General features: G+C 39.0%; 6 protein-coding genes across 11 annotated transcripts; 5 read left to right on the top strand and 1 right to left on the bottom strand.

Moving 5' to 3' along the window:
• On the top strand, positions 1 to 9174 carry LOC103338593 (uncharacterized). 5 transcript variants are annotated; one of them, XM_008241810.3, is made up of 10 exons: positions 1 to 141; positions 2078 to 2135; positions 2242 to 2483; positions 2620 to 5246; positions 5429 to 5553; positions 5638 to 7614; positions 7757 to 7805; positions 7907 to 8160; positions 8276 to 8383; positions 8568 to 9174. In XM_008241810.3, exons 3-10 carry the CDS (start codon positions 2294 to 2296, stop codon positions 8800 to 8802), a joined length of 5565 nt encoding a protein of 1854 aa, XP_008240032.2. In that variant the 5' UTR covers positions 1 to 141; positions 2078 to 2135; positions 2242 to 2293; the 3' UTR covers positions 8803 to 9174. The 5 variants fall into 5 exon arrangements, with proteins under 5 accessions (XP_008240032.2, XP_008240034.2, XP_016651295.2 ...); XM_008241812.3 differs by having other exon boundaries at positions 2 to 141; positions 2626 to 5246; XM_016795809.2 differs by having other exon boundaries at positions 2 to 141; positions 2623 to 5246.
• A 2189-nt stretch (positions 9175 to 11363) lies between these two features.
• LOC103338594 (protein Asterix) lies at positions 11364 to 12370 on the top strand. The gene is made up of 3 exons (XM_008241813.3): positions 11364 to 11603; positions 11684 to 11784; positions 12136 to 12370. Exons 1-3 carry the CDS (start codon positions 11463 to 11465, stop codon positions 12200 to 12202), a joined length of 309 nt encoding a protein of 102 aa, XP_008240035.2. The 5' UTR covers positions 11364 to 11462; the 3' UTR covers positions 12203 to 12370.
• Positions 12371 to 12517: 147 nt separating this feature from the next.
• On the top strand, positions 12518 to 15040 carry LOC103338596 (UDP-glycosyltransferase 83A1-like). Its single transcript, XM_008241815.3, has 2 exons — positions 12518 to 13877; positions 14018 to 15040. The coding sequence occupies exons 1-2, from the start codon at positions 13376 to 13378 to the stop codon at positions 14893 to 14895; spliced, it is 1380 nt and encodes a 459-aa protein (XP_008240037.2). The 5' UTR covers positions 12518 to 13375; the 3' UTR covers positions 14896 to 15040.
• LOC148915430 (NAC transcription factor 29-like) lies at positions 15028 to 16604 on the bottom strand. Its single transcript, XM_089041687.1, has 3 exons — positions 16170 to 16604; positions 15586 to 15876; positions 15028 to 15170 (listed from the first exon to the last, which is right to left on the bottom strand). The coding sequence occupies exons 1-3, from the start codon at positions 16363 to 16365 to the stop codon at positions 15109 to 15111; spliced, it is 549 nt and encodes a 182-aa protein (XP_088897813.1). The 5' UTR covers positions 16366 to 16604; the 3' UTR covers positions 15028 to 15108.
• Positions 16605 to 17199: 595 nt separating this feature from the next.
• LOC148915429 (Ribosomal protein S19e family protein) lies at positions 17200 to 19197 on the top strand. The gene is made up of 4 exons (XM_089041111.1): positions 17200 to 17386; positions 18389 to 18479; positions 18600 to 18783; positions 18905 to 19197. Exons 1-4 carry the CDS (start codon positions 17303 to 17305, stop codon positions 18975 to 18977), a joined length of 432 nt encoding a protein of 143 aa, XP_088897237.1. The 5' UTR covers positions 17200 to 17302; the 3' UTR covers positions 18978 to 19197.
• A 676-nt stretch (positions 19198 to 19873) lies between these two features.
• LOC148915428 (diacylglycerol kinase 1-like) lies at positions 19874 to 25092 on the top strand. 2 transcript variants are annotated; one of them, XM_089041109.1, is made up of 8 exons: positions 19874 to 20094; positions 20590 to 21975; positions 22357 to 22723; positions 23356 to 23432; positions 23780 to 23899; positions 24058 to 24222; positions 24437 to 24574; positions 24731 to 25092. In XM_089041109.1, the coding sequence occupies exons 2-8, from the start codon at positions 20806 to 20808 to the stop codon at positions 24878 to 24880; spliced, it is 2187 nt and encodes a 728-aa protein (XP_088897235.1). In that variant the 5' UTR covers positions 19874 to 20094; positions 20590 to 20805; the 3' UTR covers positions 24881 to 25092. The 2 variants fall into 2 exon arrangements, with proteins under 2 accessions (XP_088897235.1, XP_088897236.1); XM_089041110.1 differs by having other exon boundaries at positions 19953 to 20094; positions 20787 to 21975.
• Positions 25093 to 26721: the final 1629 nt, after the last annotated feature.

Genomic DNA, 26721 nt, shown 5'->3' with positions numbered 1-26721 from the left:
TATCTCTCTCTCTCTCTCTCTCTCTCTCTCTATCCGAGCTCAAAGATACATTTCTCTCTCCGATTCAAACCCTAACGCTTCGCAATCTGACAGTCTCAGGGGATCAGTTTCGAGCTTCAATGGGGGCCTCTCAGCGTCACTGTGAGTTTCCCATCCATTTTTATCTCCGAGAAACCCTAATTTTCTGTCCATACGAACCATTTTTGTTAGGGATGCAAATCTGCGCTAGGGTTTTGGCATTTTATTGCTGGGCAGCTCTTTTAAAGCTTATACAGTTAAAATTTCAGTGTTCTGATTTCGATCTCATATGTTTTAGCTATAAATGCGGCTTTAGCATTCATTTGGTTGCTCAGAAAATGGACGACAAAAGGAAACAATTAGCAATGATATTTTAAGAGTATCTGTTAGTTTTGAGTTTCAAAATTGAAACCTCTCCACAGGCTTAGTTTAGTGTGGTTTCATTTCATGGGGGTTCTAAATGATGAAAAAACCTTTTCATTTTTTTCCTACTGCATACAATTGGAGGAAATGGCTATTATGTCAGATTTGGGCTGTGTTCATAAATTTCACATATCTGATTTCCTCCAGTTTGATTCGATACAGAGGCATTGGTTTAACCCCACTTGACCATTTTTTTTTTAGTGAGGCACTCAAGAGTGCAGGAACCCTGTCGATTGTATGTTCCTTTTGGTTTGTTTATGATTATTGTTGCTTTGAAGAATGTCTAATTTTATTTAATGCCTTAAATATGTTATCATTGGATAATTGCACCTTTTGTTATTTACATATAGGGTTGAAATTATTTCTGGCAGTAGTCCATTTCCTTTTTGATATACGCATTTTCCCACCATTAAATTTACATGCGTGTGTGAACTTAATTGACGTACAGTGGTGCTGTGTGATTTGTTATAATGACAAGTGTAATGTAATGAGCAGACCATATGAAACCCATCTTGGAATTGAAGCTGAGTTTTCTCAATAATGAATTACATGGACATGATACTAGGGGATATTGAAAAGAGTCTATATATTGCAGGCATATATAGTGTATGCAATGAGAAAACCACATGAGTACACCTTACTTCATTTTTTTCATATCTTTGAGCGAGGTCCTAGTACTTTTATTGGTTTAACCACTCAATCTGTTATCCCCAAGTGATTTTTTTTTCAGAGTTAGAAATTTGACAAACACAATCATAGGGTCCATGTGGAGGTATGTATTCTTTCTGGATTTGAGGCTGAGGCTGTGGGACATGCCTCCCTGAAATCCTTTATTTGAGTAAAGATTAGTTTGATTTGTGTGTTTGACTTTCTTCTAAATTTCTGGAGGTTGGAAGGGCTTTTTTTTGGGGTTTCTGCTGTGTTCCTGATGGATTTCTTGTCCATCCTGTTTTCTAATCTCTCTCTCTCTCTCTCTCTCTCTCTCTCTCTCTCTCTCTCTCTCTTCAATAAATAAAATCGCTGTTTTCTATTAAATGATGCAACTTATGTGAAGATGGGGATAAAAGCACTGATAACCTTTCCCTTAATTACCCTATTGCTTTGAGGTCATTAGACAACTTTCTCAAGTGGCAGGGTGATTCCTTGAGAAAGGCTTAGTGATTCCTTGAGAAATGTTGTTTATGCTCAGTGATTCCTTCTGTCTATGCTTCTTTTTTCATTGAGAAATGTTGTGCTTTTGGGTTGAAAGGAATAGCAGGAATTTTAAGGGTAAAGTTGTGCCACAACCTCAAATCAATAGGACAAATAAAGGATAAAGTTGATGTCATATAGGTCACATTGTGCATAACCGTAATTTAGTTGGAATTAGAGGCAATTTCTTATGCCACAAGCAATTTTTGAAGGCAGATATGTTCTCTAGGTTTTCTCTTTACTGCATGTCAGTTTTATCTGTTTCAGTCGGTGCATATTTTTGGCAGATTTTATCTCCAAGTTGTTTCTGGATTGTCATCAATAGTCTGGACGTGGATAACTGGAATTATCTTGATGCCTATACCAGATTGATTGCTGTCATTATGTCTCTAATACATGATCTAATGGCTATGTCCCTAACAACACCTTACACGGTTATATTCAGGATAAGTTTAGGTGGAGAACATGGCAGTTGGAGCAACACTAAATTATACTGGAACAAGGTGTGTTTCTGAATGTGATTTTGTTTGGTCACATTTTGTATGATTGTGTGGTTTCTTAGAATCATAGGAATATGGTAGCTCTGAACTCTATTCATATTTTCCTTAGGTAGTTTCTTTCTCCAAAAAATTTCTGCTGCAAAGTTGTGGCTGGATTATCTATGCCTAGAAACGAAGTTGGAGACAGGGTCCACAATTTCTTCGGGCAAGATAACTTGTCACAGGGTCAGCATCATCCACAGGTTGATGGGAACTGGCCGGGTCTAAGTAACAACCTGTGGGCCGGGAGTCAGAGACAAATTGGAGCTGCAGTTAATTCAAGTTTAAAGAATTATAATGTACAGCAGTCAGGTAGGATTATTTTAACCTCTTGATTAGTTTATTTCTAATTTATTGTTTATTGTTTTTTTTTTTTGGGGGTGTGGATGGTTTTTCTTGTGTTTGAGGAGCCATTACCTGTTTCTAAACATCTCTCTTCCTTTATTAGTAGCAGATTCTGAGAGAGGACATGGGAGTCAGTCTTTGCATGTGCCTCATGGTTTGGATTTTATTCACTCAAATCAGAGGCCTGAGTCTGGCAGAGTTCAGTCTCAAAATCAACAGCCAACTCCTAATGGCTATGTGCATGGGCACCAGATGTTTCAGACAAGGCAGAATGAAGCTAACTTTTTGGGAGTGGATGCAGAATCTGATCGGCAAAATTTAACATCTAGAGGATTGTCCATGCTTGAATCACAGAGAGGAAGTGGCCCTGAGCATAAAAAAAATTTAATGAGAATGGAAACTTCAGAATCCCCCATTGGTTTTGATTTTTTTGGTGGTCAGCAGCAAATGACTGGTCCACATCCCAGCATGATGCAGTCTTTGCCAAGGCAGCAGTCAGGGATTAGTGACATGCAGCAATTACAGCGACAGGTTATGCTCACACAAATTCAAGAATTTCAAAGGCAGCAACAACTTCAGCAACTAGAAAGGCAACAGGTTCTTGCAAATCAGGCTTCCTCCATTACAAGACAGGCTGCTGGTAACCAATCACCAGCTCTAATCAATGGTGTTCCGATCAATGAGGCATCTAACAATCAATGGCCACCTGATCTTGTGGCAGGTAACACAAACTGGCTGCAGCGCGGTGCTTCTCCTGTTATGCAGGGGGCATCTAGTGGACATGTATTGTCCCCTGAACAAGCCCACACATTACAGTTGATGGGTTTTGTTCCTCAACAGGCTGATCAATCTCTATATGGGGTTCCAATTACTAGCACAAGTGGCTCACCTGGTTCATATCCTCATGTTCAAATGGACAAGTCGGCAATGCAGCAGATGTCGGCACGTAATAATTCCTTTCCAGGTAGTCAATATGCTGCATTTTCGGATCAGGTTAGCATGCAAGATGGATCCCTGGTTTCTAGACAGGATTTTCAAGGGAGAAGTACGTTTGGGCCTACTGCTGCTGAAGGCTTGAATAGTGGGTTTAAATTGGAAAACTTGAATCAGGTAAATCCTCAGCAAAGAAATGAACCCATGGAGGAATTCCAAGGGAGGCAACAGCTAGTTGGATTGTCAGAACCATCACAAGAGAAAGCAGTCATACAGGTTGCACCCTCGCAGAGTGTGGCTACACTAGATCCAACCGAAGAAAAGATTTTGTTTGGTTCAGATGACAATCTATGGGAGGCCTTTGGCAGGAGCACAAATGTTGGAATGGGAGGTTCTAATGTGTTGGATGGTACGGACATTTTTGGAGGACTTCCTTCTGTACAAAGTGGGACTTGGAGTGCTCTTATGCAATCTGCAGTAGCAGAAACTTCTAGTGCTGATATAGGGCTACAGGAAGAGTGGCCTCCGAGTTTTCGAAATCAAGAACCTCCAACTGGGAATCAGCAGCCCTCAAGTGTTGGTGATACCAGCAAACAACAGTCTGGTTGGGCTAGTAACAACTTGCACTCTTCCTCTGACTTGAATTATAGGCCTTTCCCACACTCTGCTGATGTCCATAGGCCCAATACAAGCAGTACTTTTTCTAGTGTGCAGGGATTTCAGCAATCAGGGCCTAAAACTTTGCATGAACGAGGTGAGGTATTTCGGAATGATTCTTCTCAGAGATTTATTCAACAGAATCCTGAACAAGGAAGTAAATGGTTGGATCGCAGTCCTGTACAAAATTTATCTGCTGAAGGTAGTCATAATTATGGAAATACTAGTCATTCATCAGGTGCAGAAATAAATGGAAATAGCATTTCAGGTTCTTGGAACCGTCAACAAAGCATTTCATCACATAGTAGTGATGGCCAGCCCTTCAATATGTTAAATGGTTGGAACTTTACTGAGTCTATGTCGACAGATGGGGGTAATAATCTGAAAAGTCATGGGAATCAAGTTTTATCACAATCAGCTCCAGGTGGTGATCGCAAGAGAGACGTGCATGAGGAAATGAACCATGCTGCTGGTACATGGAAGACTGATTCAAATGCTGAACTGGAACAAGAAAAATATCCCATTGGAAGCCCACAGAGGAATAGAGGGGGTTCAGGCACAAACAATGTTGTGAAATCAAATTCCAGCACTGCAAGAGCCAACCAAGAAAGCCAGAAACAGCTTGCAAACAATCATGATTTCTGGAAAACTGTTGATTCTTCAGTGAACTCTAAAGGAAATGAGGTTCTGGGGAAAAATCAGCATCATCTGGATAAGAATCCTCTAATTTTGGAGTCATCAGGGAACCATTGCTTAGACAAGGGAGCAGTTGAAATGCATGATATGGAGAACTTGAATAGAAATGACACTTTTTTCTCTAATGCACACCATCAAGCTTCAGTTGGTGGTTTGAAGGAAAGTGTTGCCACAGATGCTGGCGATTCCCGTGTGTTTCCTCTAAACAAACAAAAGTCGTCTAGTGCGGCTGGTCGAAGACCCCCCGGAACTCGTAAGTTTCAGTATCATCCAATGGGAGATGTGGATGTTGAAGTGGAGCCTTCTTATGGAAGAAAACATGTGACACAGTCGCAGGCTATGTCCCAGAAGGTCCCTCGAGCATTTAGAAGTCCCGACCAGGGGAGTTTTGGGCAGTCAAAATTTATTGGTCACACTGATAGAAGTTCTATGGAAATGGAGAAGGTGATCGATAGGTTTTGCTATATTTGAGAACGATGCACAAAGTTCTTAGTTTTGATTTTCTTAATTCATCTAAAATATTTTGTTTTGGGTTTTCTTATTGTTTTTATTTTTTATTCTATCATATCTTTAAGTAAAGTATAGTTGACATTTCCTACCCGCTCGGGTATTTACCTGGTTGTCAGGCTGACACAAAACGTTTGGATGAGAAACCTTCAAAACGTATGCTTCCAGGTTTTGTGCCCAGTACGTCTACTCCCTTTGACAGATTCACGGGTAATAATCCCCCAAACAAAGCTGCGCAATCAAGGTAGTTGCATAATTTAATATTTGCTACCATTCATATACAGACTTGCATGAGGACATGGGATCTGATATTTTTAATTCCTTACAGTCAACATATGCTCGAACTTCTTCACAAGGTGGACCAACCAAGGGAGGGTGGCAATGCTACACACTTCAGCTCCTCTGATCACAATACATCGTCTGAGATGCCTGAAGTGGAAACTTCTGATGGATCTGTAGATCACATTCATCGAAATCAGTCATCTGTTTCTCAAGGTTTTGGTTTACAGCTGGCTCCTCCTTCTCAGCGGATTCCATTTGCAGACCATGCCTCGTCTTCTCAGATCTCCTCACAAGCAGTTTTCAGTTCGTCTCCTGTCCATTCTGAGATAGGAGAAAAGGGTCATACATGGTTGGGCTCAGCAGCATCTGTCCAGTCCTTGCCGCCTTCTCGTGAAGCATCTCAAGGAGAATTTAGAAATAATATCTCTGGTACCTCAGGACAGATAGGGAATAAGGCTTCACCATACAATGTTCAGGGAAATTTTTCTGCTTCTTTCAAATCTGGTTTTCCTCTTTCAAGAAGTCAACTTGAAAATCAGCACATGGCTGGCTCTAGCGGACAAGTAACGGCAAGTCAGTCTGTTAACATACCTTTTGATAGGCTTGCTTTCCGACCAAAACAGATGGATGATTCTTGTGAGAAGGCTCAAACCAGTCAATCTGCCCTGCCACCAGTGCCAGATATACCCGGAAGTACTTCACAGAATAACCATGCCTCTGCAGAGGCATCCCATCTGAATATTGCTGACCAATCCCGTTCAAGAGTTGTTGCCCCAAAATTCCCGAAATCAGATGCGGTGCCAGTCTCTGAGCCTTGTGTTACATCTGGTATGCCCCATCAAGGTGCTGTTTCTACAGATTTGACTAACGTATGGACCAGTGTTCCATTTCAGCAACCTTTAGTAAGTGCTGAACCTTCCAATGTTTCTTCGCATTTATTCAAATCCCAACTTCAAACAAATAACAATGTGGTAACAACTTTCCCCGGATCACCAAAGCTCAATGAGCAAGATACCCGAGAAAGAGGGAATGGCATGTCTGCCTTTGGTGCATATTCATCTAGCATGCAAAGCGTTGCTGTGAAAGAGCAACCACCCAAACAAAGTACTGGGCAACAAGTGTCAACTGAGAACATTCAGGGTGCACAAAAGATCAATTTGTCACAGGGAAAAGAATCCATTACAAATAATTTTTTTGAGGCATCTGTTTCAAGCTCTGTTGCTACTCAGAGAGATATTGAAGCTTTTGGCCGCTCTTTAAGGCCAAATAACAGTTTGCATCAAAGTTATTCCTTGCTGGACCAAGTGCAGGCTATAAGTACAGAGGTTGATGGAAATGATCGGAGTGTGAAGAGATTGAAAGGTCCAGATTCTGGTGTGGAGACTCAGCAGGTGGATGCCCAGGGAGGATCACAATTATCTTATGGATATAATAATATGGAAAGGAGTTCATCAGCTGATAACATGTCAGTTCCCTCTGGAGATTCTAACATGCTTAGCTTTTCATCCAAGCTTGGGGATACTCGAAATTCAAATGCATCTTGTCAGGATACGTTCACTTTTAGTCGGAAAGATTCTCAGAATTTCTCTAGTAGTAGTAATGCATCGTTTTTTAGAGGTGAACAGTCTCACGTTAGCCCCCAGATGGCGCCATCCTGGTTTGATCAATATGGAACCTTTAAAAATGGGCAAATATTTCCAATGCATGATACACGGAGAACCACTATGAAGTCTCTGGAAAAACATTCTGTTACTGGAAAGCCAGGTGATGATATGCACACTCGGGAATCAATGGAGCAAGCTAGTGCCACTTCTGATGCTAGTAAGCTTGTCACCATCCCGCAGAGTTCAGTTCCTGTACCTATTCCCAGTGAGCAATTACCTTCCCCTCCTGCCACGCGTTCTGATGTAACTGATGAAAGTTTAATTGTTGCAAGACCAAAGAAGCGCAAAAGTGCTACATCTGAACTTTCACCTTGGCATAAAGAGCTGACAAAGCTTTCCCAAAGGCTTCTGAATATCAGGTAGTTTGCTTGACACTTGCTCAATTACTATAGATGCTCCTTTCATTTTTGGTTCTTAGTTATCTTTAATTTAAGCAGAGAAATATTTTGTGTTGTTTCTTTCATGATTTTTTAACATATGGAAGGTTTATAATACTTGCAGTGCAGCGGAAACAGACTGGGCTCGATCAACAAACCGACTGGTTGAGAAGGTTCGCTTCTGGCTCAACCACTAAACTCACGATTAAGCTCTGATATTCTGTAGCTCTTTTGGAGAGTTCTAATTTCTAATTGCTTCATATTGGGTTGACAGGTCGAAGATGAAACTGAAATAATTGAAGATAGACTGCCAATGCTTAGGCCCAAAAGAAGGCTAGTCTTGACAACACAGCTTATGCAGCAACTGCTTCGCCCTCCTTCTGCAGCAGTTCTTTTTGCAGATGCTAGCTTATGCTATGAGACTGTGGCTTACTTTGTGTCCAGATTAGCACTAGGCGATGCTTGCAGTGCAATCTCCTGCTCTGGCAGTGGTTCTCAAACTCCATTGCCTCCTGACAGTGTTGACCTGTAAGAGTTGTCTGGAAATTATTTAAATTTTCCCAATAAGGCAATGAGTTAATGGTTTACAGATTTTGCATTATTCAGTGCATGCTAACTCTATAGTCTTTCAAAATATTTATAGTTTGCCCGAGAAGCCTAAAACACCTGAGAAAATCGGTCATCAATACTTCTCAAAAGTTGCGGAAGACTTTGTTGATAAAGCAAGGAAGCTAGAAAATGATTTGTTGAGGTAGCCTCCATGACCTCAATATTTCCTTCATATCACTGTTTCTGCTTAATAGTTTTGACAATTTTGTCTATTTCACTTTACATAATAGATGCCTACTATTTATCAGCATCCTGTGGTTATTATGTATGTGGTCCCTCTCGTTTTCTTTCTTTCTCTAGTGTAATGCTTCCTTCCGCTGATGCAGACTGGACAAAAGAACTTCAATATTAGACTTGAGAGTGGAAAGCCAGGATCTGGAGAAGTTTTCTGTCATCAATCGTTTTGCTAAGTTCCACGGGCGAGCACAAGGTGATGCGGCTGAGGCCTCACCATCCTCTGATGCTCTTACAAATGCACAAAAAACCTGCCCCCAGAGATATGTTACTGCACTTCCAGTGCCTAGAAATCTGCCAGACAGGGTACAATGTCTTTCACTTTGATCATTAATTGATTCTTTTTCCCTCTCTCGGCCATTTGCCTCCGCATTCCTTTTGATTGGCTGGTTCATTATCTTTCAACTTATCTAATGGGACATGCTTCAGAACAGCAGTTTCACAAATGGGAATATAGGAGAAGAATGAATTCTAGATTGTCTCCTTCATAAGCAACGGAGACTTTTAGTTCTTTGCGCTATGGACCATTGATGTCAATTTTGAAAAATATAAGGTGGTCTATGTATACTGTGAAAGTCTAGAAAGGAACTGCGATGCCCCATCATTTTTTAGCTAAAGGGGGAGGATAGAAGCGCAGTCCCATTACTCAAAATTGTACACACTTCTGTAATTCAAGTAATCATGTGTTCTTGTTCGCAATCCTAAGCATGGGAAATTCATCGATTGAGGTTTTACCTTGATTTTGGACCAACTAAGAATTATGAGAAGAGGGACTCTCTATGGTCTTAAGTTCTGAAATTTTCAATCTTATTGCTAAAATTAAGAATACTTTTTGGGTAAAAGCAAGAATTAAGAGGTTGGCCCTAAAGAATGTTAGTTAATTAGTTATTTGGTGACTTGTTTAAGTTTTTAAAGAAGTAAGAGAAATTTTATCTGGATTTCGGTTTAGTTGTGCAAAAGTCAATGGGGGATTTATTCTTCTGGGTGGTTTATGAAGTGTCCTGGTTTTAGTGATGTTGGAATCCCTCTTCGATTTGTTTTAGGTCCCCCTTGGTATCCCTACTTGATTTACCATGACTTCTACAGCAGGCATAAAAGATAGGGTAGTCCATAATATGCTGCCTGCTTTATCATGCTTCTTGTGTGCCACTAGTTTCAGAGCCAAAAGAATAAATGATGTTTGGTTAACATCTGATCAGTGGGATTGGAACTCGATAACCAAGTTTGAAACAGTGGTTAACTCTTTATTAGTATGTTAGATAAGCAGTGTATATAATATGTACGTTTCTGCTTTCGTTTTAGTTTTGAGGGTGAGCCAGCTTGTTGTTGCATAACCATTTGCATATATGGTCTGAACTTTTTTCTTTCACTAGAAGTTTTGTTTCCTTTGTCCTTCATGTGTTGTAGCACTTTTAGATTTCAGAATATTCTCCTCAAAATTTAGGGGTGCCTTTGTGCATCATTTTTGAAAATTACTGTAGGCAATGTATCTTGTTTGCCGAGTTGATACTGGATCCTGTTTCTTCATCTTGTTCTAGTAGTTACGTGTTACACATTTGTTATTGCACAATGTTGAAACCTGAGAGAGGCCTCTGGAGGGAACTGTGTGTATTGTAAGCAGGGGTGGACCCACAGAGAGACAAATGGGGTCGCTTGACCCCATGGACGCCGGAAAACTCCCTGAGAATCTCTGCTGATGACCCCTTGAGACGTTGGTGGGGGAACCCTGAGGTGCCTACCAAATGCTCGATGAAATGACCCAACCAGTTGCTGCTAGTCTTTGCGTTGCTTTAAGCCCAGCTGCGCGCGCTGGCTTCCTTTTTGTTTTTTAAACGCCTGGCCTGCCGCCTTGTCTATCATTAGAATCAAAGCGGAACCCAATTTTTTTTTCGTGCTTAAACAAGCTTGGACATGCTGTTTGACATGCATTTTAGCCTATGAAGGCAATATTGGTTGCTAAGTTGAATTGACAACCCAGCCAAGTAATCGAATTTTGATCACTTATGTCAATTTGATTGGCTGCATTTGGTTTATCAACAAGAAATAAATTGTAGTTGCTCCCTTGATCATCATGATTTTCCATGTCAGTAAACTTGTGTGTTAAACCCAAACTAGGTTCAAAATTAAAAGTTAACAGATACAGTAAGGGGAACATATTCATGAGCCAATTAAAGTCGTAGAACACGAGTATGTGTACCGAAAGGGGGTTTGTGTTTTACCATTAATTTGAGTGGAAAGTGTTACAATTTTTAATTTTTGGTGTTATTTTTGTCTTAAAAAAAACATAGAAACTTTTACACGTTGGATTCTTACCTACTTTTGACGAACCGTGTAAAAGTTTGGGTAGTTTCCAACTGAATGGTATGGACTTGGACGAGGATTTTGGGATTTTCTTTCCATTTTTTCTTTTGTTTGCCGGATGTGCAATATAAATTTGCGGCTGGTTTCAAATTCAGTTCCGATATAAGCGTCTGAAGAAGCTCCTCTGCCACATTTTCAGAGATTGTCCATAAGATGAGTCTGTTCCAGTCTTTGCATTATCTTTTTGCATATGGAGAGTCTATTTTGTGCAAAATATTTAGACGGTCGCTGCTTTTGCTTTTTGATGTTGACAAATGGTTCGAAGTACTGAAGCCCAAAATTGAAGTGGGCTTATTCCAGTTGAGATTTACACCTGTAGATAAAGGAAAAATCTTCCAAATTCTAATTCCAATCAAACTAGAAAGCCGCATAGTTTACAAGAGTTTCAACAATTGGTACACACGTATGTGTCATTTTAATTTACGAAGAATTAAGAGAATGTCGCTTCTGTCCTACCACATTACAAAGAGCATTGAGGGTAGTATTGACTTTTTCTATTTTCATTTCATTTCGACTCTTGCTTGACATCTCAAATTTTGTCGTCGAGATCTTTCCACATCCAACGTCTCAAAAACTGGTACCAAAAAAATAAAGCCTGAGCAGATTCGATCATTAGAGGAGGAGAGATGTCATCGACGGCCAATGATCCGCGTCAGCCATCGGCGGCGAAGCGCTACGTGCCGTCAGCGGCGGCGCCGCAAGATCTTCCAGTGGATTACTCCGGTTTGATTGCCGTCGTCTTCGGTATCGCCGGCGTCATGTTTCGCGTCCGTACTCTCTCTCTCTCTCTCTCATTAATTTTGGTTATTTTCGATTGAATTTAGAATATTGAATATGCTTGCTTCAGTATAAGCTGTGCTCGTGGCTTGCCATCATATTCTGTGCTCAATCACTGGTCAACATGAAGAACCTTGAAAACGACATCAAACAGATCTCCATGGCCATGATGTCAGTTCAACTCTTTCTCCTAATTCTCTCATCTATGTTTTCACTCCTTTTTTTCCTTCCTTCTTTTTGCTTATTTACTTAAATGTCTCATGTATTTTGTGTGTAATTTATTAATTTATCAAAGCTACACAACAATAGTTTCTGAAGAACTGTTGTTTTTCTATGAGATTCAAAATTAAAAATCTCAGCTTTAGCTGAAAATAGTGAGTCTGTTACGCTCAAATGCTACTTGTATTCACCATAATTTATGGGTTTATTTCATTCTTCTGGAATGAATGTGATGGGATTGTAAATTTTGTCATCCGTTCTATTTTGAAGCCTTCCCTTTTCTGTCTTTTGTCTCAATAACAGGTTTGCTATTATGGGATTGGTAACCAACTACTTTGGACCTCCTCGTCCGGGCACACAAAAGAGTTGAAACTCCTTGGACGAAAGAGTTTAGATGTAATACTAAGCGGTTTTTCTTTATCTGGTTATGATTTTGTTTTTCTAGATGCAAACTGTTGTTGAAGTTTGATGGACCAATATGAAGGCAAACTAATGTGCTTCTTATATCTATTCTATTGAAGTTTTTAATTCTTTCCTAGTCTGCAGTTCATCTGTCTTTTGGTGTTTTCTCATGCTAGTGCTCCTTTTAAACTCAAAGAGATGGGCTATGTAGAGGCTTATAGCCCTACCATGTCAAATTAACTGGCACTTTATGATACAGTTGTTTGAGGATTGTATTTCATTGTAATGGGAATGATTGTTGCTGCACATTCATCAAACCAGTCTATTGGTTGGGTTAATGTGCACATTTTTTCGATGCAATTTCATCATACTTTGGGCTATATTATCGAACGTAATATATTTGAAATCATGATCCTTATATTTTGGGATGTTTTTTTTTTATAATTTCAAAGCATACAGCTGAGAGTGATAAGTTCCTCCTCCTCCTTCCTCCATTATTGAATGTGTTTATAGCACCTTTATAATTTCAAAGCATACAGCTGAGAGTGATAAGTTCCTCCTCCTCCTTCCTCCATTATTGAATGTGCTTATAGCACTCTGGAAGGTGCTGAATGTTTATGTTATGGGAAATAGTTTATGTGCTGAATGTTTTGTGTTCTCTTCTTTTGTGTCATGTCATGAATATTAGTAAAAGATGTTATAGCCAATAATTATTGTACTGTAAAATTAGATTTCATTATACTATGGCAGTCTATGGCCTCACTTGACATACTGTTCCCATGAATTTCAGCCTTCAAAATAGTTTTTTTGTTCACAATATCTGGCAGAGAAACTTCTTACATCAAGGATGAATGAGTACTATCAAGTATATTATAATCTTTCATGCAAAGCTGATGTTTGATTTTTGCATAACAAACACCAGAAATGGCTGAATGCTACTTTAGAAACTAATATATATTCCTAAAAAAGAATGACTGAAATATCTAAACCAGTGGAGAAAGCATGCCATTTACCCTTTATAAAGGGCGATTGCATATTTTGAGCTCGTAGTCTCTTCTTCTTCTCTTTTACTTGTGCTTTATTTTTACTTCTATCTGAGACAAAACCATACAGAAAGTGTGAGGAAAGACAACTAAGAAACATGGAACAAAGACACGTTCAAGAAAATTCTATCCATGTGCTACTTGTTTCATACCCTATACAAGGGCATGTTGCACCATTCATAAAGTTGGCATACCTATTTGCGGGTCGTGGAATTAAGGTCACACTTGTTATAACCGAGTTTGTACATGCACGTCTGGTAGCCGCGCATCCGGAATTGGATGATGAGCAGTATGATCAGGTCAGGCTTGTCGCAGTCCCTGATGGATTACCCAAAGAAGATGTGCGAAATGATGAACATAAGCTGGGTGAGAGTGTATTCAAAGTGATGCCTGGTCATGTGGAAAAATTGTTAAACAAGGCCAACCTGGAGGGTAATCAGGTGACCTGTGTCATAGCCGATGCAGTTTTTGGTTGGGCTTTGGATATCGCGGAGAAGATGGAGCTTAAGTCGGCACTCTTCTGGCCATCTGCACCAGGAGTTTTGGCCTTGACACTCAACATTCGAAAGCTTATTGAGGCTGGGGTTATAGACTCCAATGGTACGCAACCAAGTCTTTGATGAAAGCTATACAAATTAGTTGATCTTTATACTTAGTCTAGTTTGAACTACATATCATATCTTTATATCTATATCTTTTCTATTGATGATCTATGTGATTACAAAATTGAACTTTTGTAGGAACTCCAACAATGAAGGGGAATAAGGTTCAACTGTCATCAGCCCTGCCCCCTGTGACTAGCGCTGACATTGTGTGGAGTTATCCCGGGAACGAGTCAACGCAGAAGATCATGTTCCAGCATTTCTTTGCCATTCACCTGAATGTGAAAAAAAGTGACTGGCTTCTGTGTAACTGGTTTCAGGAGCTCAACCCCTCTGTCAGTGATTTAGTCCCAAACATGTTTCCACTTGGTCCATTACTTGCAAATGGAAAACCTGCCGGGAACTTTTGGCCAGAGGACTCAACTTGCTTGGGCTGGCTCAACAGGCAACCGGTTGGATCAGTTGTTTATGTTGCATTTGGCAGCAGCTCCATGTTCAGCCAGCACCAAATTGATGAACTAGCATTAGGCCTTGAACTTTTCGGTCAACCGTTCTTATGGGTGAATCGATCAGACCTCATCAATGGCTCATCTGCCAAATTCCCAGACGGGTATGAAAAGAGAGTGGCTAACCATGGGAAGATGGTTCACTGGGCACCTCAAGAAAAGGTGCTGGCTCACCCAGCCATTGCTTGTTTCTTGACCCATTGTGGCTGGAACTCAACCATGGATGGCATAAGCATGGGGGTTCCATTTCTCTGTTGGCCTTATTTTGCTGATCAGTTTTACAACCGCAGTTGCATATGTAATGGTTACAAAGTTGGCTTGTGCTTGAACCCAGATGATTATGGGATTGTTACAAGGCATGAAATCAGAAGAAAATTGGATGGTTTGCTTGCTGATGAACGTATAAAAGCAAATGCGACAAAGCTCAAACAAATGGCGGAAGAGAGCATCAGTGGAGGAGGATCTTCTGCAAATAATTTGGAACGTTTCATTGAACACATGAAGCAATGAAAGCATAAATAGTATATAAATACATGTCCTCATTTACAGTCATAAAATGCTTATTGCAGCCTTATTGCAGCTCTAAAAAATATATATAGAAGATTAGACTTCTATATACTTTAATTAAAGAATAAATGATCAAGTACTTTGTTTTTGGCTGCCTGTATTATTTAAAAAATAAATGATTAAGAAATTAAAAAAAAAAAAAAATTCCGCAAATCCTCAAAGACCATTGTAAGCATTTCCTCTTTTCAGTCGGCCCAATACCCATTCTCTTCTCTGCACTGCTTCCAAAACTAATAGAGTTAATATGAAAAACTAGATGGCATTGGCAGCTATATTAGATATATAAATGAAAATGAAGAAGACTCAAAACGCAAAATTTTTTAAAACCCTGAAAATGATTTTAGTTAACTTAATTGCTAAAAAACCACAATTTAATATGATGAGATTAAATTAGTAAAAACTAATCTTTTAAATAAAGAAAATTACAAAAACTAAAACTCATTGTGTCCTATATACTCTTGTGGGGCCGACTTTATTAGAGAGGTGGTCAGTAAAGGTGATACAAATAGAAAGACGGTAGCCACATAACACATTTCTCTTATGCCAAATGATTCAATATTTCTCACTTTCTTTGTGTTTGTTTGTTAATTTTAAGTAATAATTTTATTTTTTTACCTAGTGTTTTTTTTTTACCTTGGTACTCTTCTTCCGTGTGAGAGTCTGAGTGCAAATGGTATTCCACCATTTTCCAATGTGTTTTCTTTGCTTTCCTTAGACTTCCAGAAAAGTAAGTGAGAAAGATCTTGGAGGCATAGACATTGCCATCTTCATTGTGGATAGGGTTTTCTGATCCATTTGGTTTCCAAAACCCTACCCCATTTCCAACTACTCGAATATTTTTTCTTCCTTGGGCACTTGCACTGCAATTTTCGTCGTCTTCATGGATAAAGAAGAACCACTCTCTCTCTCCACAGGAGAATGTCACTGCATATGCAATGCAATTAATATATTAATTACATCGAGAATCACTTAAAATTTGTAATTTTATATGTCATTGCATGTGACCTAAAATAGGTTTATAGCTTCAGGATCAAGATAATCACCAACTCACCGTCTTCCTCCCAGCTAGCTAGGGTTTACCTGAAACAAAGACATACATACATACATACATATCGATATAATATCATATAGCTCATGAATCTCATATATATATATATATATATATATATATATATATATATAGATATATGTATGATCACAAGGTAGAAAATTATTACCTAGATTCTTCGGATGGGTGCTGTAGAATTGGGTTGAATCAATGTCCTGAATTGCCTCAGCAGCTGGCACAGGCCTATCAAACACCTTGTTCATTAGATAGTGAGTGACCAACTCCTTATCTGTTGGCATAAACCTAAATCCCACTGGCAGCTGGCCTGAGCTCATCATTGCTCCTTGTCCATGTTCTGCTTCCATGTATGTTTATCGTGGACCGTTTGATCATCACTTGGAAGAAATGATCAAGAAAAATGGCTGGCAAAACAACTCAAGTAAATCAAGGCTGAATTAACTTATATATATGTATAGGTGGTAATTGAATCCTAGTAGGACTCTTTGATTACAAAGACAGAACCCAATTCACCTTTTTTCTCTTTTTGTTGTTTATCGTTCTTGTGTAGGTGTGTATACTTGGAAGATGTTGAGCTTAGAGTGGTGTTTAGTTTTTGACTCTGTTTTTCCAATGCGATATATATTGAAAAAAAACTGAGAGACCTAGTCAGTCAAGAATTTGGGTATTTTAACAAAAAATAAAAAAAATAAAAAAAGGCTTACTTATAGCAGTGACTTCAAAGCTATAGTCAAATTGCAATTTAGCCCGTGATCAAGGTATTTTGTTCAACATTGACTATCATCATTTTGATTCGGGGTTCGTTTATGAGTGATTTTAGATAGACAAAAATCACTTTTAAATAGTGATCTTAAAAAACCGTCAAAATTGATGGCGTGAATCTAAGTGGGTAATGTTGCAAAATCGAGCCCACCTCCACATAGACCAAAAACATAATAGAGAACTCTTAATCTTTATCATTTGAGCTTGGGCCTACAATATATAGAAAATAAATCTGCAAGCCTGAGCGCAAAACTGATTTGGTTGGTCCCAAATATGAATACTTAAGAAGAAAAAGCCCAATCCATGAATCTAACTGAGAGAGAAAATAACAAATGGGGGTAGGGGTAAATATGTAGTTTCGGGTTTAGGCTCCATAGCCCAAACTAAATAAAACCCTAATCCCAAACCTTGCTTACACTCCTCTCATACGCACAAGTCAGAAGACTCGGAGGTGAGCTCCGCCGCAGCAGTAAGTATCAGCGAAGAAGTAGAGGAAGAAGCAAAGCTTTACATAAACTGAAAATGGAGACGGCAAGAACAGTAAAAGACGTGTCCCCTCATGTGTTCGTCAAGGCCTACGCTGCTCACCTGAAACGCTCTGGCAAAGTCAGTCTCTCTCTCTCTCTCTCCTTATGTATTTGTATACGTATTTTGTCAGTATTAGTCGTGTATGTAATAATGTAGGGATGCAGATATTGCAAGCTTAGATAATTCGAACTTTTAGGTTCAGTTTTGGTTCTGCAACATAAAAATTTATGATTGTTTGTATATTAATTTTGATTGGGAGTTAGTCTAGGTGGGTGAGAGGGAAAGAGTTTGTGTTCAGTTTCAGGAGGACCCATGTTGACAATGCCTTTAGGAAAGCGATTTTGTGAAAATAAGATGATGAAGTAAGTGTTATTAGTGGGGGAAAAAATGAAATGGGAGGCTGCGTTGGTGGGATTCGTTGGATCTATTATATGGGTCAATTTTGGTTTTTCTTGAGTTGTTAAAGATGTAGATTTTTTAATAGAGGACACTGATTTTGGCTTATAATGAGAAAGCCAAATTATTGGATGACAATTCCTCAAAAAATAAAAAAGAACTTAACTGCATATGCCATTTTCTCTATCCAATGGTGCTGGTGGACTGAGGGTATTAAATTGTGATGCCATATCTGCCTTGTGTTGTTTTGGTCCCTTAAGGCTCTGTTTCAAGAATATCACTTGTTTTAAGCATCTTGTGATAACATAGGTGGCATACAATGTGCGTTATGGGTACTTGTAATGGTTGCTATAACTTTATGAAAAAACCTAGTTGTTGCTGTTGATGGTGCTACAATTTTTTACCTACTCTTTGCTAGCAGGTTTTTTGTTTTTTTCTTTCATAATCTTTTTATGTAGGTGTTTTTATTTTGAAAATTAAAAAGAGAAGTGCTAATAGTCGAGTGACTTTGAATGTAGATATGTCTTTGCCGGTGTTGACTGTGGATCATTTCAATCGTTTAGTGTCTTTCATTTGTTTGATGAACCTTTCCTCTTTCCTCATTCACTAGCAGTTACTTTTTCCAGCTATGTTCCTTTTCAATGTGGATTCTCTTCTCATGTTTTTGTTTGTTCTTCCTAATAGATTGAGCTTCCTGACTGGACTGATATTGTGAAGACTGGTACATTCAAGGAGCTTGCTCCGTATGACCCTGATTGGTACTATATTAGATCTGGTATGCAGACTTCTCTCTCCCTTTCTCCACATATGCACACACACAAAAATTCCAACAATTATTGGTCTGACTAAACTGTGTAATGTGCATCTGCTTATCTTAAATCAATTTTCTTTGTAGCATCCATGGCGAGGAAAATCTACTTGAGGGGTGGTCTTGGTGTTGGTGCCTTCCGCAGGATTTATGGAGGAAGCAGGAGGAATGGCAGTCGCCCACCCCACTTCTGTAAAAGCAGTGGCGCTGTTGCTCGTCATATACTTCAGCAATTGCAGAAGATGAACATTATTGACCTTGACACCAAAGGGTGAGTTTCTTTCATAAGTGTCGTATATAAATTTCGGGGGGTAGGGCTGTGATTATGACAAACAACAACAACACGAGTTAAAGATATTGGCTATTGAACTAATTGTGTTCCTGTGTTTCAGTGGAAGGAAAATCACATCCAATGGCCAGCGGGATCTCGACCAAGTTGCTGGACGGATTGCTGTTGCAATCTAAGAGATTTACTTGAAAGTCTTTGATTATTGATGCAAAATGGTTATAAACTTTTTGCAGTTAGAGTTTGATTGAGAGCAGATATAGGAAGGATTTTGACATTTTATGTTGTGCCTGTCACTATTACCATGAACGTGGCTTCCTTTGTTATTCAGTTTAATTTCCATGTGCTACTTTGTTGACTTCGGCTTTTCTTAATTGAAGTTTTGTTCTTGAAGCCCAATCCTACTCTCGTACTCCTACACAATGATGGGCCTATGTAATTTGGCTCCAATGCCCACTGAATTTGAGCTTATCCGGAATTTCACTGCATTAAAATTGTAGGGCAAGAGCAGCCCAGTCATAAAACGCAGCAGCATTTTGTAGAAAAATCATCCAAAACTGAGCTCTTTGATTGTGTGACGCGGCTTGTCAAAAATTTGGATTTTTTCATTTGTTTCTGTTTGTATAATTAAATTAGTCTTGTAGACGTCGGTTTGGCCAGTTGATTAAGATAGTGAATTCGCCTACTTGCATTTAAGTTGGGAGTCTGTCTATTTGTAAAATAGATTAATTTAGAGCCAATTCTAAGCCCTGAAAAATTAGCCCGATTATTTCATAAGAAATACTTGACAATATATTAAATTACTACAGAAGCTATCAAATTTAAAATCGGTATTGAAGATGCTCTAATGATAAAGGTTTTGATAAGCTTAACGATTAATGTGTTAATCTTAATTTTTTTTCTCAATTCATTATATATGTGTGTCGGCCCACAAGAGTCCGAACCAAAGGGGAGCTGTCATGTATTGGGGCAGTGGGACCCGCAAATAGCTCTCCACCTCATACCCTCTGCTTTGGCCACGTCGGGCCTCGACAAATAGATTCGTATCTCTACGCGCCATCTAGACTCGACTACCACTTTGCATCAGAATCTTAAAACTAATACAAATTAGCGCTCAAGAAACCCCAAAAAAATCAAAAATTAAAAATTAAATAAGAAGAGTGGAAAAGCCTTTCCCTGGATTTGGGTTTTGTTTCGATTCCTACACTTTGAACTTTCCCCCTCAGCGTGGATCAAGCTAAGGCTAGGGTTTTCTCTGATCGGCGCGATCCATCTCCATCTCCACGGAACGTCACTGTAAGTTCCGTTTTTTTTTTTTCAAAAAATTTAATCCTTTCACTTTTAATTTCCGAAATCTTCACGGTTCAATGTATTTATTGATTATTATTTCAAAATCGAGACATACTGATGCATATGCATTCGTAGATGCATATTAGAATGTATGTACGTATGTTATGTTTTGCTTTTAGACTATTCCGTCTGGTTTCCGAGAAATTGGAATAGAAAGTACAGTATGAAGCTGGTTTTGTGTGGCGTGAAGGTTGTGTGTTGCTTTGGTCTCTAAAGATGGAGGTTTTTTTTTTTTCCAACAAGACTGTCATTTAAATTAAAAATATCGCTAAATTATGATAGAACTAGGGAATTTGTATTTCCTTCATGTTACATGTATTTTGTATCTTGCTTTTACCTCTGATTATTGATATGAAACTACTACTCATGGTAGCAAGTGCTTTGTAGAAATATTTGGAATGATATTTGCTTTACTTGTGAAACGTTTTCGGTTATTTATAGGTTGAAGCGGTTACAGTAAGTAGCACCTATCAAAAGCATTGTTCGCCACTTTGTTGCACATCATGAATTGAGTTGGGTTCTCAAATGAGTTTAAGGCTTTTGATAATGTTATAGAATGATGAAACCATATTGGAGGATATATGAGTTTGAGTCTAATTAAACTGGGATTGGGCAATTTGATGCTTATGTGAATGTAGATCAAAGTAGTCATTGAGGATGGATGATGATGGTGACATTGATATTTTTTTCTCCAATTGGAACAACAAGAATCCCACAGATCGCCTTTTTATTGTCTCTTGCCTTATCGCTGCTCTAGTTGGAATTTTGACTATAGCATACTCCGCATTCCAATGGAGGAGAAATATCAATCTAAGTTGGATGAAAGCAATAGCCAGGTCAAAGAAAAATCCAAAGGCACGTCACAAAGTTCCTATAGCTCCTCATACTTGGGTTTTAGAATCGGTATCTCGTGGAAAGAACTTGAATTGCTGTGTATGCTTAAAGTCCATGAGCCCTTCTCAAACTCTTGGACCTATGACAGCTTCAGACAGTTTTAGTCACCGTTGCAGTATTTGTGGTGCAGCGTCTCACCTAAGCTGCTCTTCTAGTGCGCACAAGGATTGCAAGTGTGTATCCATGATGGGGTATGAGCAGGTGATGCACCAATGGGCTGTCCGTTGGAATGAGGTAACAGATCAACCCGATGAAACTTCTTTCTGCAGCTTTTGTGAAGAGCCATGTAGTGGGTCTTTTCTTGGTGGATCCCCAATATGGTGCTGCTTGTGGTGTCAAAGACTGGTACATGTTGATTGCCACAGTAGCTTGTCCAATGAAACAGGTGATATTTGTGATTTAGGTCCATTCAGAAGGTTGATTCTATCCCCTCTTCATGTAAAGGAATTGAACCAGACTTCTGCTGGTGGATTTTTGAGCTCCATTACTCAGGGGGCCAATGAGATAGCCTCTTCAGTACGTGCAACTATTAGGAGTCAGAGCAAGAAGTCCAAGCATGGAAATGAAACCTCTGTTGATACGGGAAATAGTGGTAGTACTGGGGATATGTCCACAGAAAGCACAGCTGATACTCATCAAGCTGTTAATGGTTCTCATGAAATTGAGGAAAACCGTAATGGTACTTTGAATGTGGATTTGCAGCACCAAGATGGTGATGTAGATAGGAAATTGGATTCTAAGCCTAGTTTCAAAAGGAGCTCCTCAAGCAATAAGAAGGATGAGTCTCAGGTTTTAGGGATGAAACAAAAATACGAGTTGATTGATTTGTCACCAGATGCAAGACCCTTGTTAGTTTTTATCAACAAGAAGAGTGGGGCTCAGCGTGGGAATTCACTGAGGCAACGATTGAATATTCTTCTCAATCCTGTTCAGGTTTGATTTCTCTACCATCTTGATTAATTGGAAAAATATATTTTCCTTCATTTGTTTAGCCCGGTGAGGTCTTTAAGAAAGGTTTAAGGTTTAAATTTCTGTAATGTGTAAAAAAGATTTCCCTTCTTTTCTTTTCAAATGAGCCAAGTAAGGTTATTACTAAGGCTTAAGGTTTAAATCTACATGGGTTTGAAAAATTAAGATTTACTAGTTTAGCTCCTTAGCGAAACAGGAAGTCCTAACAGTAAATTCTAATGTTTGATGGTTATCAACACCACATGCTGGGCTCTCTCCTCAGTTCATTTCTATGGAGTTGGGTTAATAGTTCTGATATTTCATATATTGTTGCTTAATTGTTGCATGTGCTTGTGTTTCATGTAGGTTTTTGAGCTGAGCTCAACACAAGGACCGGAGGCGGGTCTTTATTTATTCAGAAAGGTGCCGCACTTCAGAGTTCTTGTTTGTGGGGGAGATGGTACTGTTGGTTGGGTTCTGAATGCCATAGAAAAGCAAAACTTTGTGTCTCCTCCTCCAGTTGCTATTCTACCTGCTGGAACAGGGAATGATCTGGCTAGAGTTTTGTCATGGGGAGGTGGTTTGGGCTCAGTGGAGAGACAAGGAGGCCTTTGCACAGTTTTGCACCACATAGAGCATGCTGCAGTAACCATTCTTGATCGTTGGAAGGTAGCAATTGTAAATCAACAGGGGAAGCAGCTTCAATCGCCAAAGTTTATGAACAACTATCTCGGTAAGTAATCATATTACCTTGTGATCATCTGGTTTATAAATGGGATAACTCAGAGTAGTTAGTTGGAGTGCTGGATTTTGGTTGGATTTTTCTGGTTCTCAGGTTCTTAGTATGTCTATAGTTATTGACTTGAGTTATGGCTCCAACAAAGTTCTCAAATCAGCTCACATTAGTTTTCTGCCCCTAGTCTTACTTGGTTGTATTGGGTCAGTTATCAAGTGGTTTGTTGTTTATTATGAAAAATATTGCCAATTGGTTTGGCTTTACATCTTTACTGTTCTGATTTTTCAGTCTGTATAAATAACATACTGTTACTGTTAATTGGATTTCTTCTGTAAGAAAAAAAGGAAAAATAAAAATAAAAATTTGCCCGGACTCAAAACTTAATGGTCTGTGTTGGAGTTTACTCTGCGGATATTCTAAAACAGTCTACAATGAACCAATGACTATTTTGGTTGTTTGATGAGTCAGTTTGGCTAATATATTTTTGAGATTTAACAACATATACTTTGTACTAACTGCATGGGGATGATTATTACTTCTATGCAGCTTTATTTATGCCCTACATCATGTTGACTGGTCTCTCATTTGTGTTCGCATTCATAACCAACTCTGGCATGCTTCATTTGCAGGAATTGGGTGTGATGCAAAGGTTGCTCTGGACATTCATAATCTACGGGAGGAGAATCCAGAGAAGTTTTATAATCAGGTAATGCCAAACCTTAACTAAAGTGGAATTCAAATCAATCTCCCTTACACTGTACTAGGCATTAGACTCTGGTGGATCGGTTCTTGAGTTTAGTAGTAATAGGGGAACTATGGAGCAGAGGCTAGTGCACTATTGGAGTCCGAGATCAAATGTGGTTATAACTTATAAATCAGAATGGAATTAAAGTTGATATCATACTTCAACCTGTGTGGATCACATTTTAAATCTGTCTGCTGCTGCTTGTTACAATTGTTGTTTGTTAGTAGTTTTATTTGGATTTTACTTCGAGACTTCCTACTTAAGCTGTTGACATCAGTTATGTTGTTGCAATTGTTATATACCTGCAGTTCATGAATAAAGTCCTTTATGCAAGAGAAGGTGCTAAGGGTATAATGGATAGAACATTTGTGGATTTTCCTTGGCAAGTTCGAGTTGAAGTAGATGGTGTTGAGATAGAGGTCCCTGAGGTGAGTATGAAAAGATTTTAACCATAAGGACACAACACTTTGCTGATTCAGAAATCATCACCATATTGCTTGAGCTTTGGCTGTCTGGATATATCATGGTTGACTAATTTTGAGATTATCAGTGCTGGACAATTTCTAATTTTTAGACATATTTTCAGGATGCCGAAGGTGTACTTGTTGCGAATATTGGAAGCTACATGGGCGGTGTAGATTTGTGGCAAAATGAAGATGAAACTTATGATAATTTTGATCCACAATCTATGCATGATAAAATACTTGAGGTTGTGAGCATTTCTGGAACATGGCACCTTGGGAAACTTCAGGTATTTGGGTATTTGTGGATGCTCTACCTCTTAATATGTGATACACATACTTAGATATTGGAATGTTGTTTTTTCCAGAATATTAGGATATGTTGTTCTAGCATAAATACTCGTTTGGCTGTTTTGATTATTTACTTTGGCTTGTAGTCCCTAAAGTTTGGTAATCTCAATTTATAATGGATATGTCTCTGAACTGCTGTTCTGTTTGGGACAGGTTGGGCTTTCTCGTGCTCGAAGACTGGCCCAGGGGCAGTCAATTAAGATACATCTCTTTGCTGCATTGCCTGTTCAGGTTGATGGGGAGCCTTGGTTTCAGCAACCTTGTACATTGGCTATATCCCACCATGGCCAGGTCTCTCTTTCTCTCTCTCTCGACAAAAGGGTGTTGATTAGTTTCATCAAATTTAGGCTTTACTTGCAATAGTTCCTATAGATTCTCTTCCAATGATAATCTAGTTTATAGCTAAATCTTTCTCTACTTTGTCATATTATCTCATCTGGTGTTCAGGCCTTCATGTTGAAGAGGGCTGCTGAGGAGCCACTTGGTCATGCAGCTGCCATTATCACTGATGTTCTTGAGAATGCCGAGACCAATCATGTAATAAGTGCTGTGCAGAAGCGAGCTCTTCTTCAAGAAATGGCGCTGAGGCTGACTTAGAAGTTTCCTCTACCTGCTTAGATTAGTAATCAAAGTTTTGATTGCATCTTCCTTTTCTTTCTTTCGGAAATATTGACATGTTGTATACACCATATCACCACATGTATCTTTCTTTTTGTGGTTTTAATAGGATGCTTCTAGTTGGAGCATGGTTGTAAATGAACCTTGTTGAACATCAATGGAAAGGGAACTTCACACAGTTTTGTTGATAACAGACTAAGACCGACTGCTATGTATTGTTTTTGCATTTTACAGCTTTGATTTATAAGGACATTTGGATCGAGGAAATCATATATTACAAGGCTTGAAATTGGGTATGAAATTACATGCTCGGCTCGGTTTTGATGGCAGACTAGAATACTTTATGCTATACATAGTTTATCAAACTCCGGGCAAGTTGGGGAGGGGTGAGGACCTGAAATCAGTCATTCCTTGGCTTGTTCTTGAGAAATCCTCGCTTCACTTTCCTCCATGCCCTTGTCACAAACCCCATCGGAGCTGCCCCAGGAGGCCTTGTACTCGGCTTGTTGTCGGCAGTGGCAGCCGCACAAGACAGCTGCTGCTGGCACAGAAATCTCTTGGGTGTCTTGACACTTTGTTTGGAAATGCGACTCAAGCCTTGCGTACAAAAGGGTGAATTGAAGCAGTATATGTAATGAGGGGACGATGCTTTGGAAGCTTGAATGGCTTTGTTAAGTTGGTGAGTCACAGCTCGAAGCTCATACGAGTCATATAAGGTGCTACCGTTGTGCCTTGGGCTCAGCCTCCATATAGGGCTTAATGTGTGGGGAGGACGATCATGTGTTGCAGTGATCGTTCTTTGTGGGTCTTTCTCAATTGGGATTTCCAGAAATGTTGCTAGGTCTATGTGTGTTGAAGCTTCTCCCATGTTCTTTTTTTTTCTTTTCTGGTTTTGTTTTGAGAGAGAGAGAGAGTGGTTAAGGGTTGTTTATTAGGTTTAAGAAAGTGGTTATGGGTGGATGCGGATGGGTAGTTTACCTTGTAAGTGACGTTGGTTAAGTAAATGTTAATGTCAAAAGCTAGAGACTTGCATTGTTTTATACGTCCTCAATAGGGCATGTTCTCAGGAGATTAAAATCTCAATTCTCCCTCGTTGTCATCTTTACAACTGATCAATGCAACTTTTTTTTTCTTTTTGGAAAAAAAGGGTTTTTGGCATTGTGGAGGTGGGAAAGTGCTATTTCTCATTTGTGTCTGCATGTGCTTGTTTGCTTTCTAATCTTGTAAATTGTCTGACATGTCTAAATTCCAAACTCAACTCTAATTACCTGCAAATAAACAAAGCTCTTATGCAATGCAAGTATTGACTTTTGGGTTGGGAGACATGTTAGTGTCTCATGACGCGTAGTCGTGCCATAATCTTATAAAGCAAGTGAGCTTACACCTTAGATCTGCTTTCTTTCTTTAAAACTACTCTTAAGTAATAAACTTCTTGTCTTAGTTACCTCTCAAATCTCCTCCATACCAGAGCCGGTCCTGGGGTTTTTTAAGGCCCAGGGCAAATTTCTAGAGAGTGCCCTTTTAGACAAATTAAAAACTAAAATTACAAAAAAATATTATCAACAAATTAATTTTATTAGGTAACAATTTTTAATTTACAAATTTATAAATAAACCCAATCCTAGACATGTATTTATAAAAAAACTCAAACACTATTTAAACATAGAAATACACCCAAAATCAACAATTGTATATTTTTTGTGTGTGTTTATAAATGAGTTTTGAGTGTGTGTAATGATGGGTTTTGGGTGTGTTTATAAAGTGTTTTGAGTGTTGGGTTTTTTTTTATAATTTCAGCCCCCATTTTGGGTGTTTTATAA

This window comes from Prunus mume, linkage group LG7 (genome assembly GCF_029339155.1).
Source record: "Prunus mume cultivar Tortuosa linkage group LG7, ASM2933915v1, whole genome shotgun sequence".
Classification (NCBI taxonomy): domain Eukaryota; kingdom Viridiplantae; phylum Streptophyta; class Magnoliopsida; order Rosales; family Rosaceae; genus Prunus; species Prunus mume.
The sequence above is the reverse complement of the archived record's forward strand: the minus strand, read 5'-3'. Positions and strand labels throughout refer to the sequence as shown.

Coding starts and splice junctions, on each gene's coding strand:
- LOC103338593 (XM_089041216.1), top strand. CDS start 2,016: ATGTCTCTAATACATGATCTAATGGCTATGTCCCTAACAACACCTTAC. Junction 7,806..7,906: donor CAAACCGACTGGTTGAGAAG/GTTCGCTTCTGG, acceptor TTGGGTTGACAG/GTCGAAGATGAAACTGAAAT. Junction 8,161..8,275: donor CCTCCTGACAGTGTTGACCT/GTAAGAGTTGTC, acceptor AAATATTTATAG/TTTGCCCGAGAAGCCTAAAA.
- LOC103338594 (XM_008241813.3), top strand. CDS start 11,463: ATGTCATCGACGGCCAATGATCCGCGTCAGCCATCGGCGGCGAAGCGC. Junction 11,604..11,683: donor TCGCCGGCGTCATGTTTCGC/GTCCGTACTCTC, acceptor TGCTTGCTTCAG/TATAAGCTGTGCTCGTGGCT. Junction 11,785..12,135: donor CAGATCTCCATGGCCATGAT/GTCAGTTCAACT, acceptor TCTCAATAACAG/GTTTGCTATTATGGGATTGG.
- LOC103338596 (XM_008241815.3), top strand. CDS start 13,376: ATGGAACAAAGACACGTTCAAGAAAATTCTATCCATGTGCTACTTGTT. Junction 13,878..14,017: donor TGGGGTTATAGACTCCAATG/GTACGCAACCAA, acceptor GAACTTTTGTAG/GAACTCCAACAATGAAGGGG.
- LOC148915430 (XM_089041687.1), bottom strand. CDS start 16,365: ATGGAAGCAGAACATGGACAAGGAGCAATGATGAGCTCAGGCCAGCTG. Junction 15,877..16,169: donor CACCCATCCGAAGAATCTAG/GTAATAATTTTC, acceptor TTGCATATGCAG/TGACATTCTCCTGTGGAGAG. Junction 15,171..15,585: donor CACGGAAGAAGAGTACCAAG/GTAAAAAAAAAA, acceptor TTTTGGAAGCAG/TGCAGAGAAGAGAATGGGTA.
- LOC148915429 (XM_089041111.1), top strand. CDS start 17,303: ATGGAGACGGCAAGAACAGTAAAAGACGTGTCCCCTCATGTGTTCGTC. Junction 17,387..18,388: donor ACCTGAAACGCTCTGGCAAA/GTCAGTCTCTCT, acceptor TCTTCCTAATAG/ATTGAGCTTCCTGACTGGAC. Junction 18,784..18,904: donor ATTGACCTTGACACCAAAGG/GTGAGTTTCTTT, acceptor CCTGTGTTTCAG/TGGAAGGAAAATCACATCCA.
- LOC148915428 (XM_089041109.1), top strand. CDS start 20,806: ATGGATGATGATGGTGACATTGATATTTTTTTCTCCAATTGGAACAAC. Junction 21,976..22,356: donor TTCTTCTCAATCCTGTTCAG/GTTTGATTTCTC, acceptor TGTTTCATGTAG/GTTTTTGAGCTGAGCTCAAC. Junction 23,433..23,779: donor CAGAGAAGTTTTATAATCAG/GTAATGCCAAAC, acceptor ATATACCTGCAG/TTCATGAATAAAGTCCTTTA.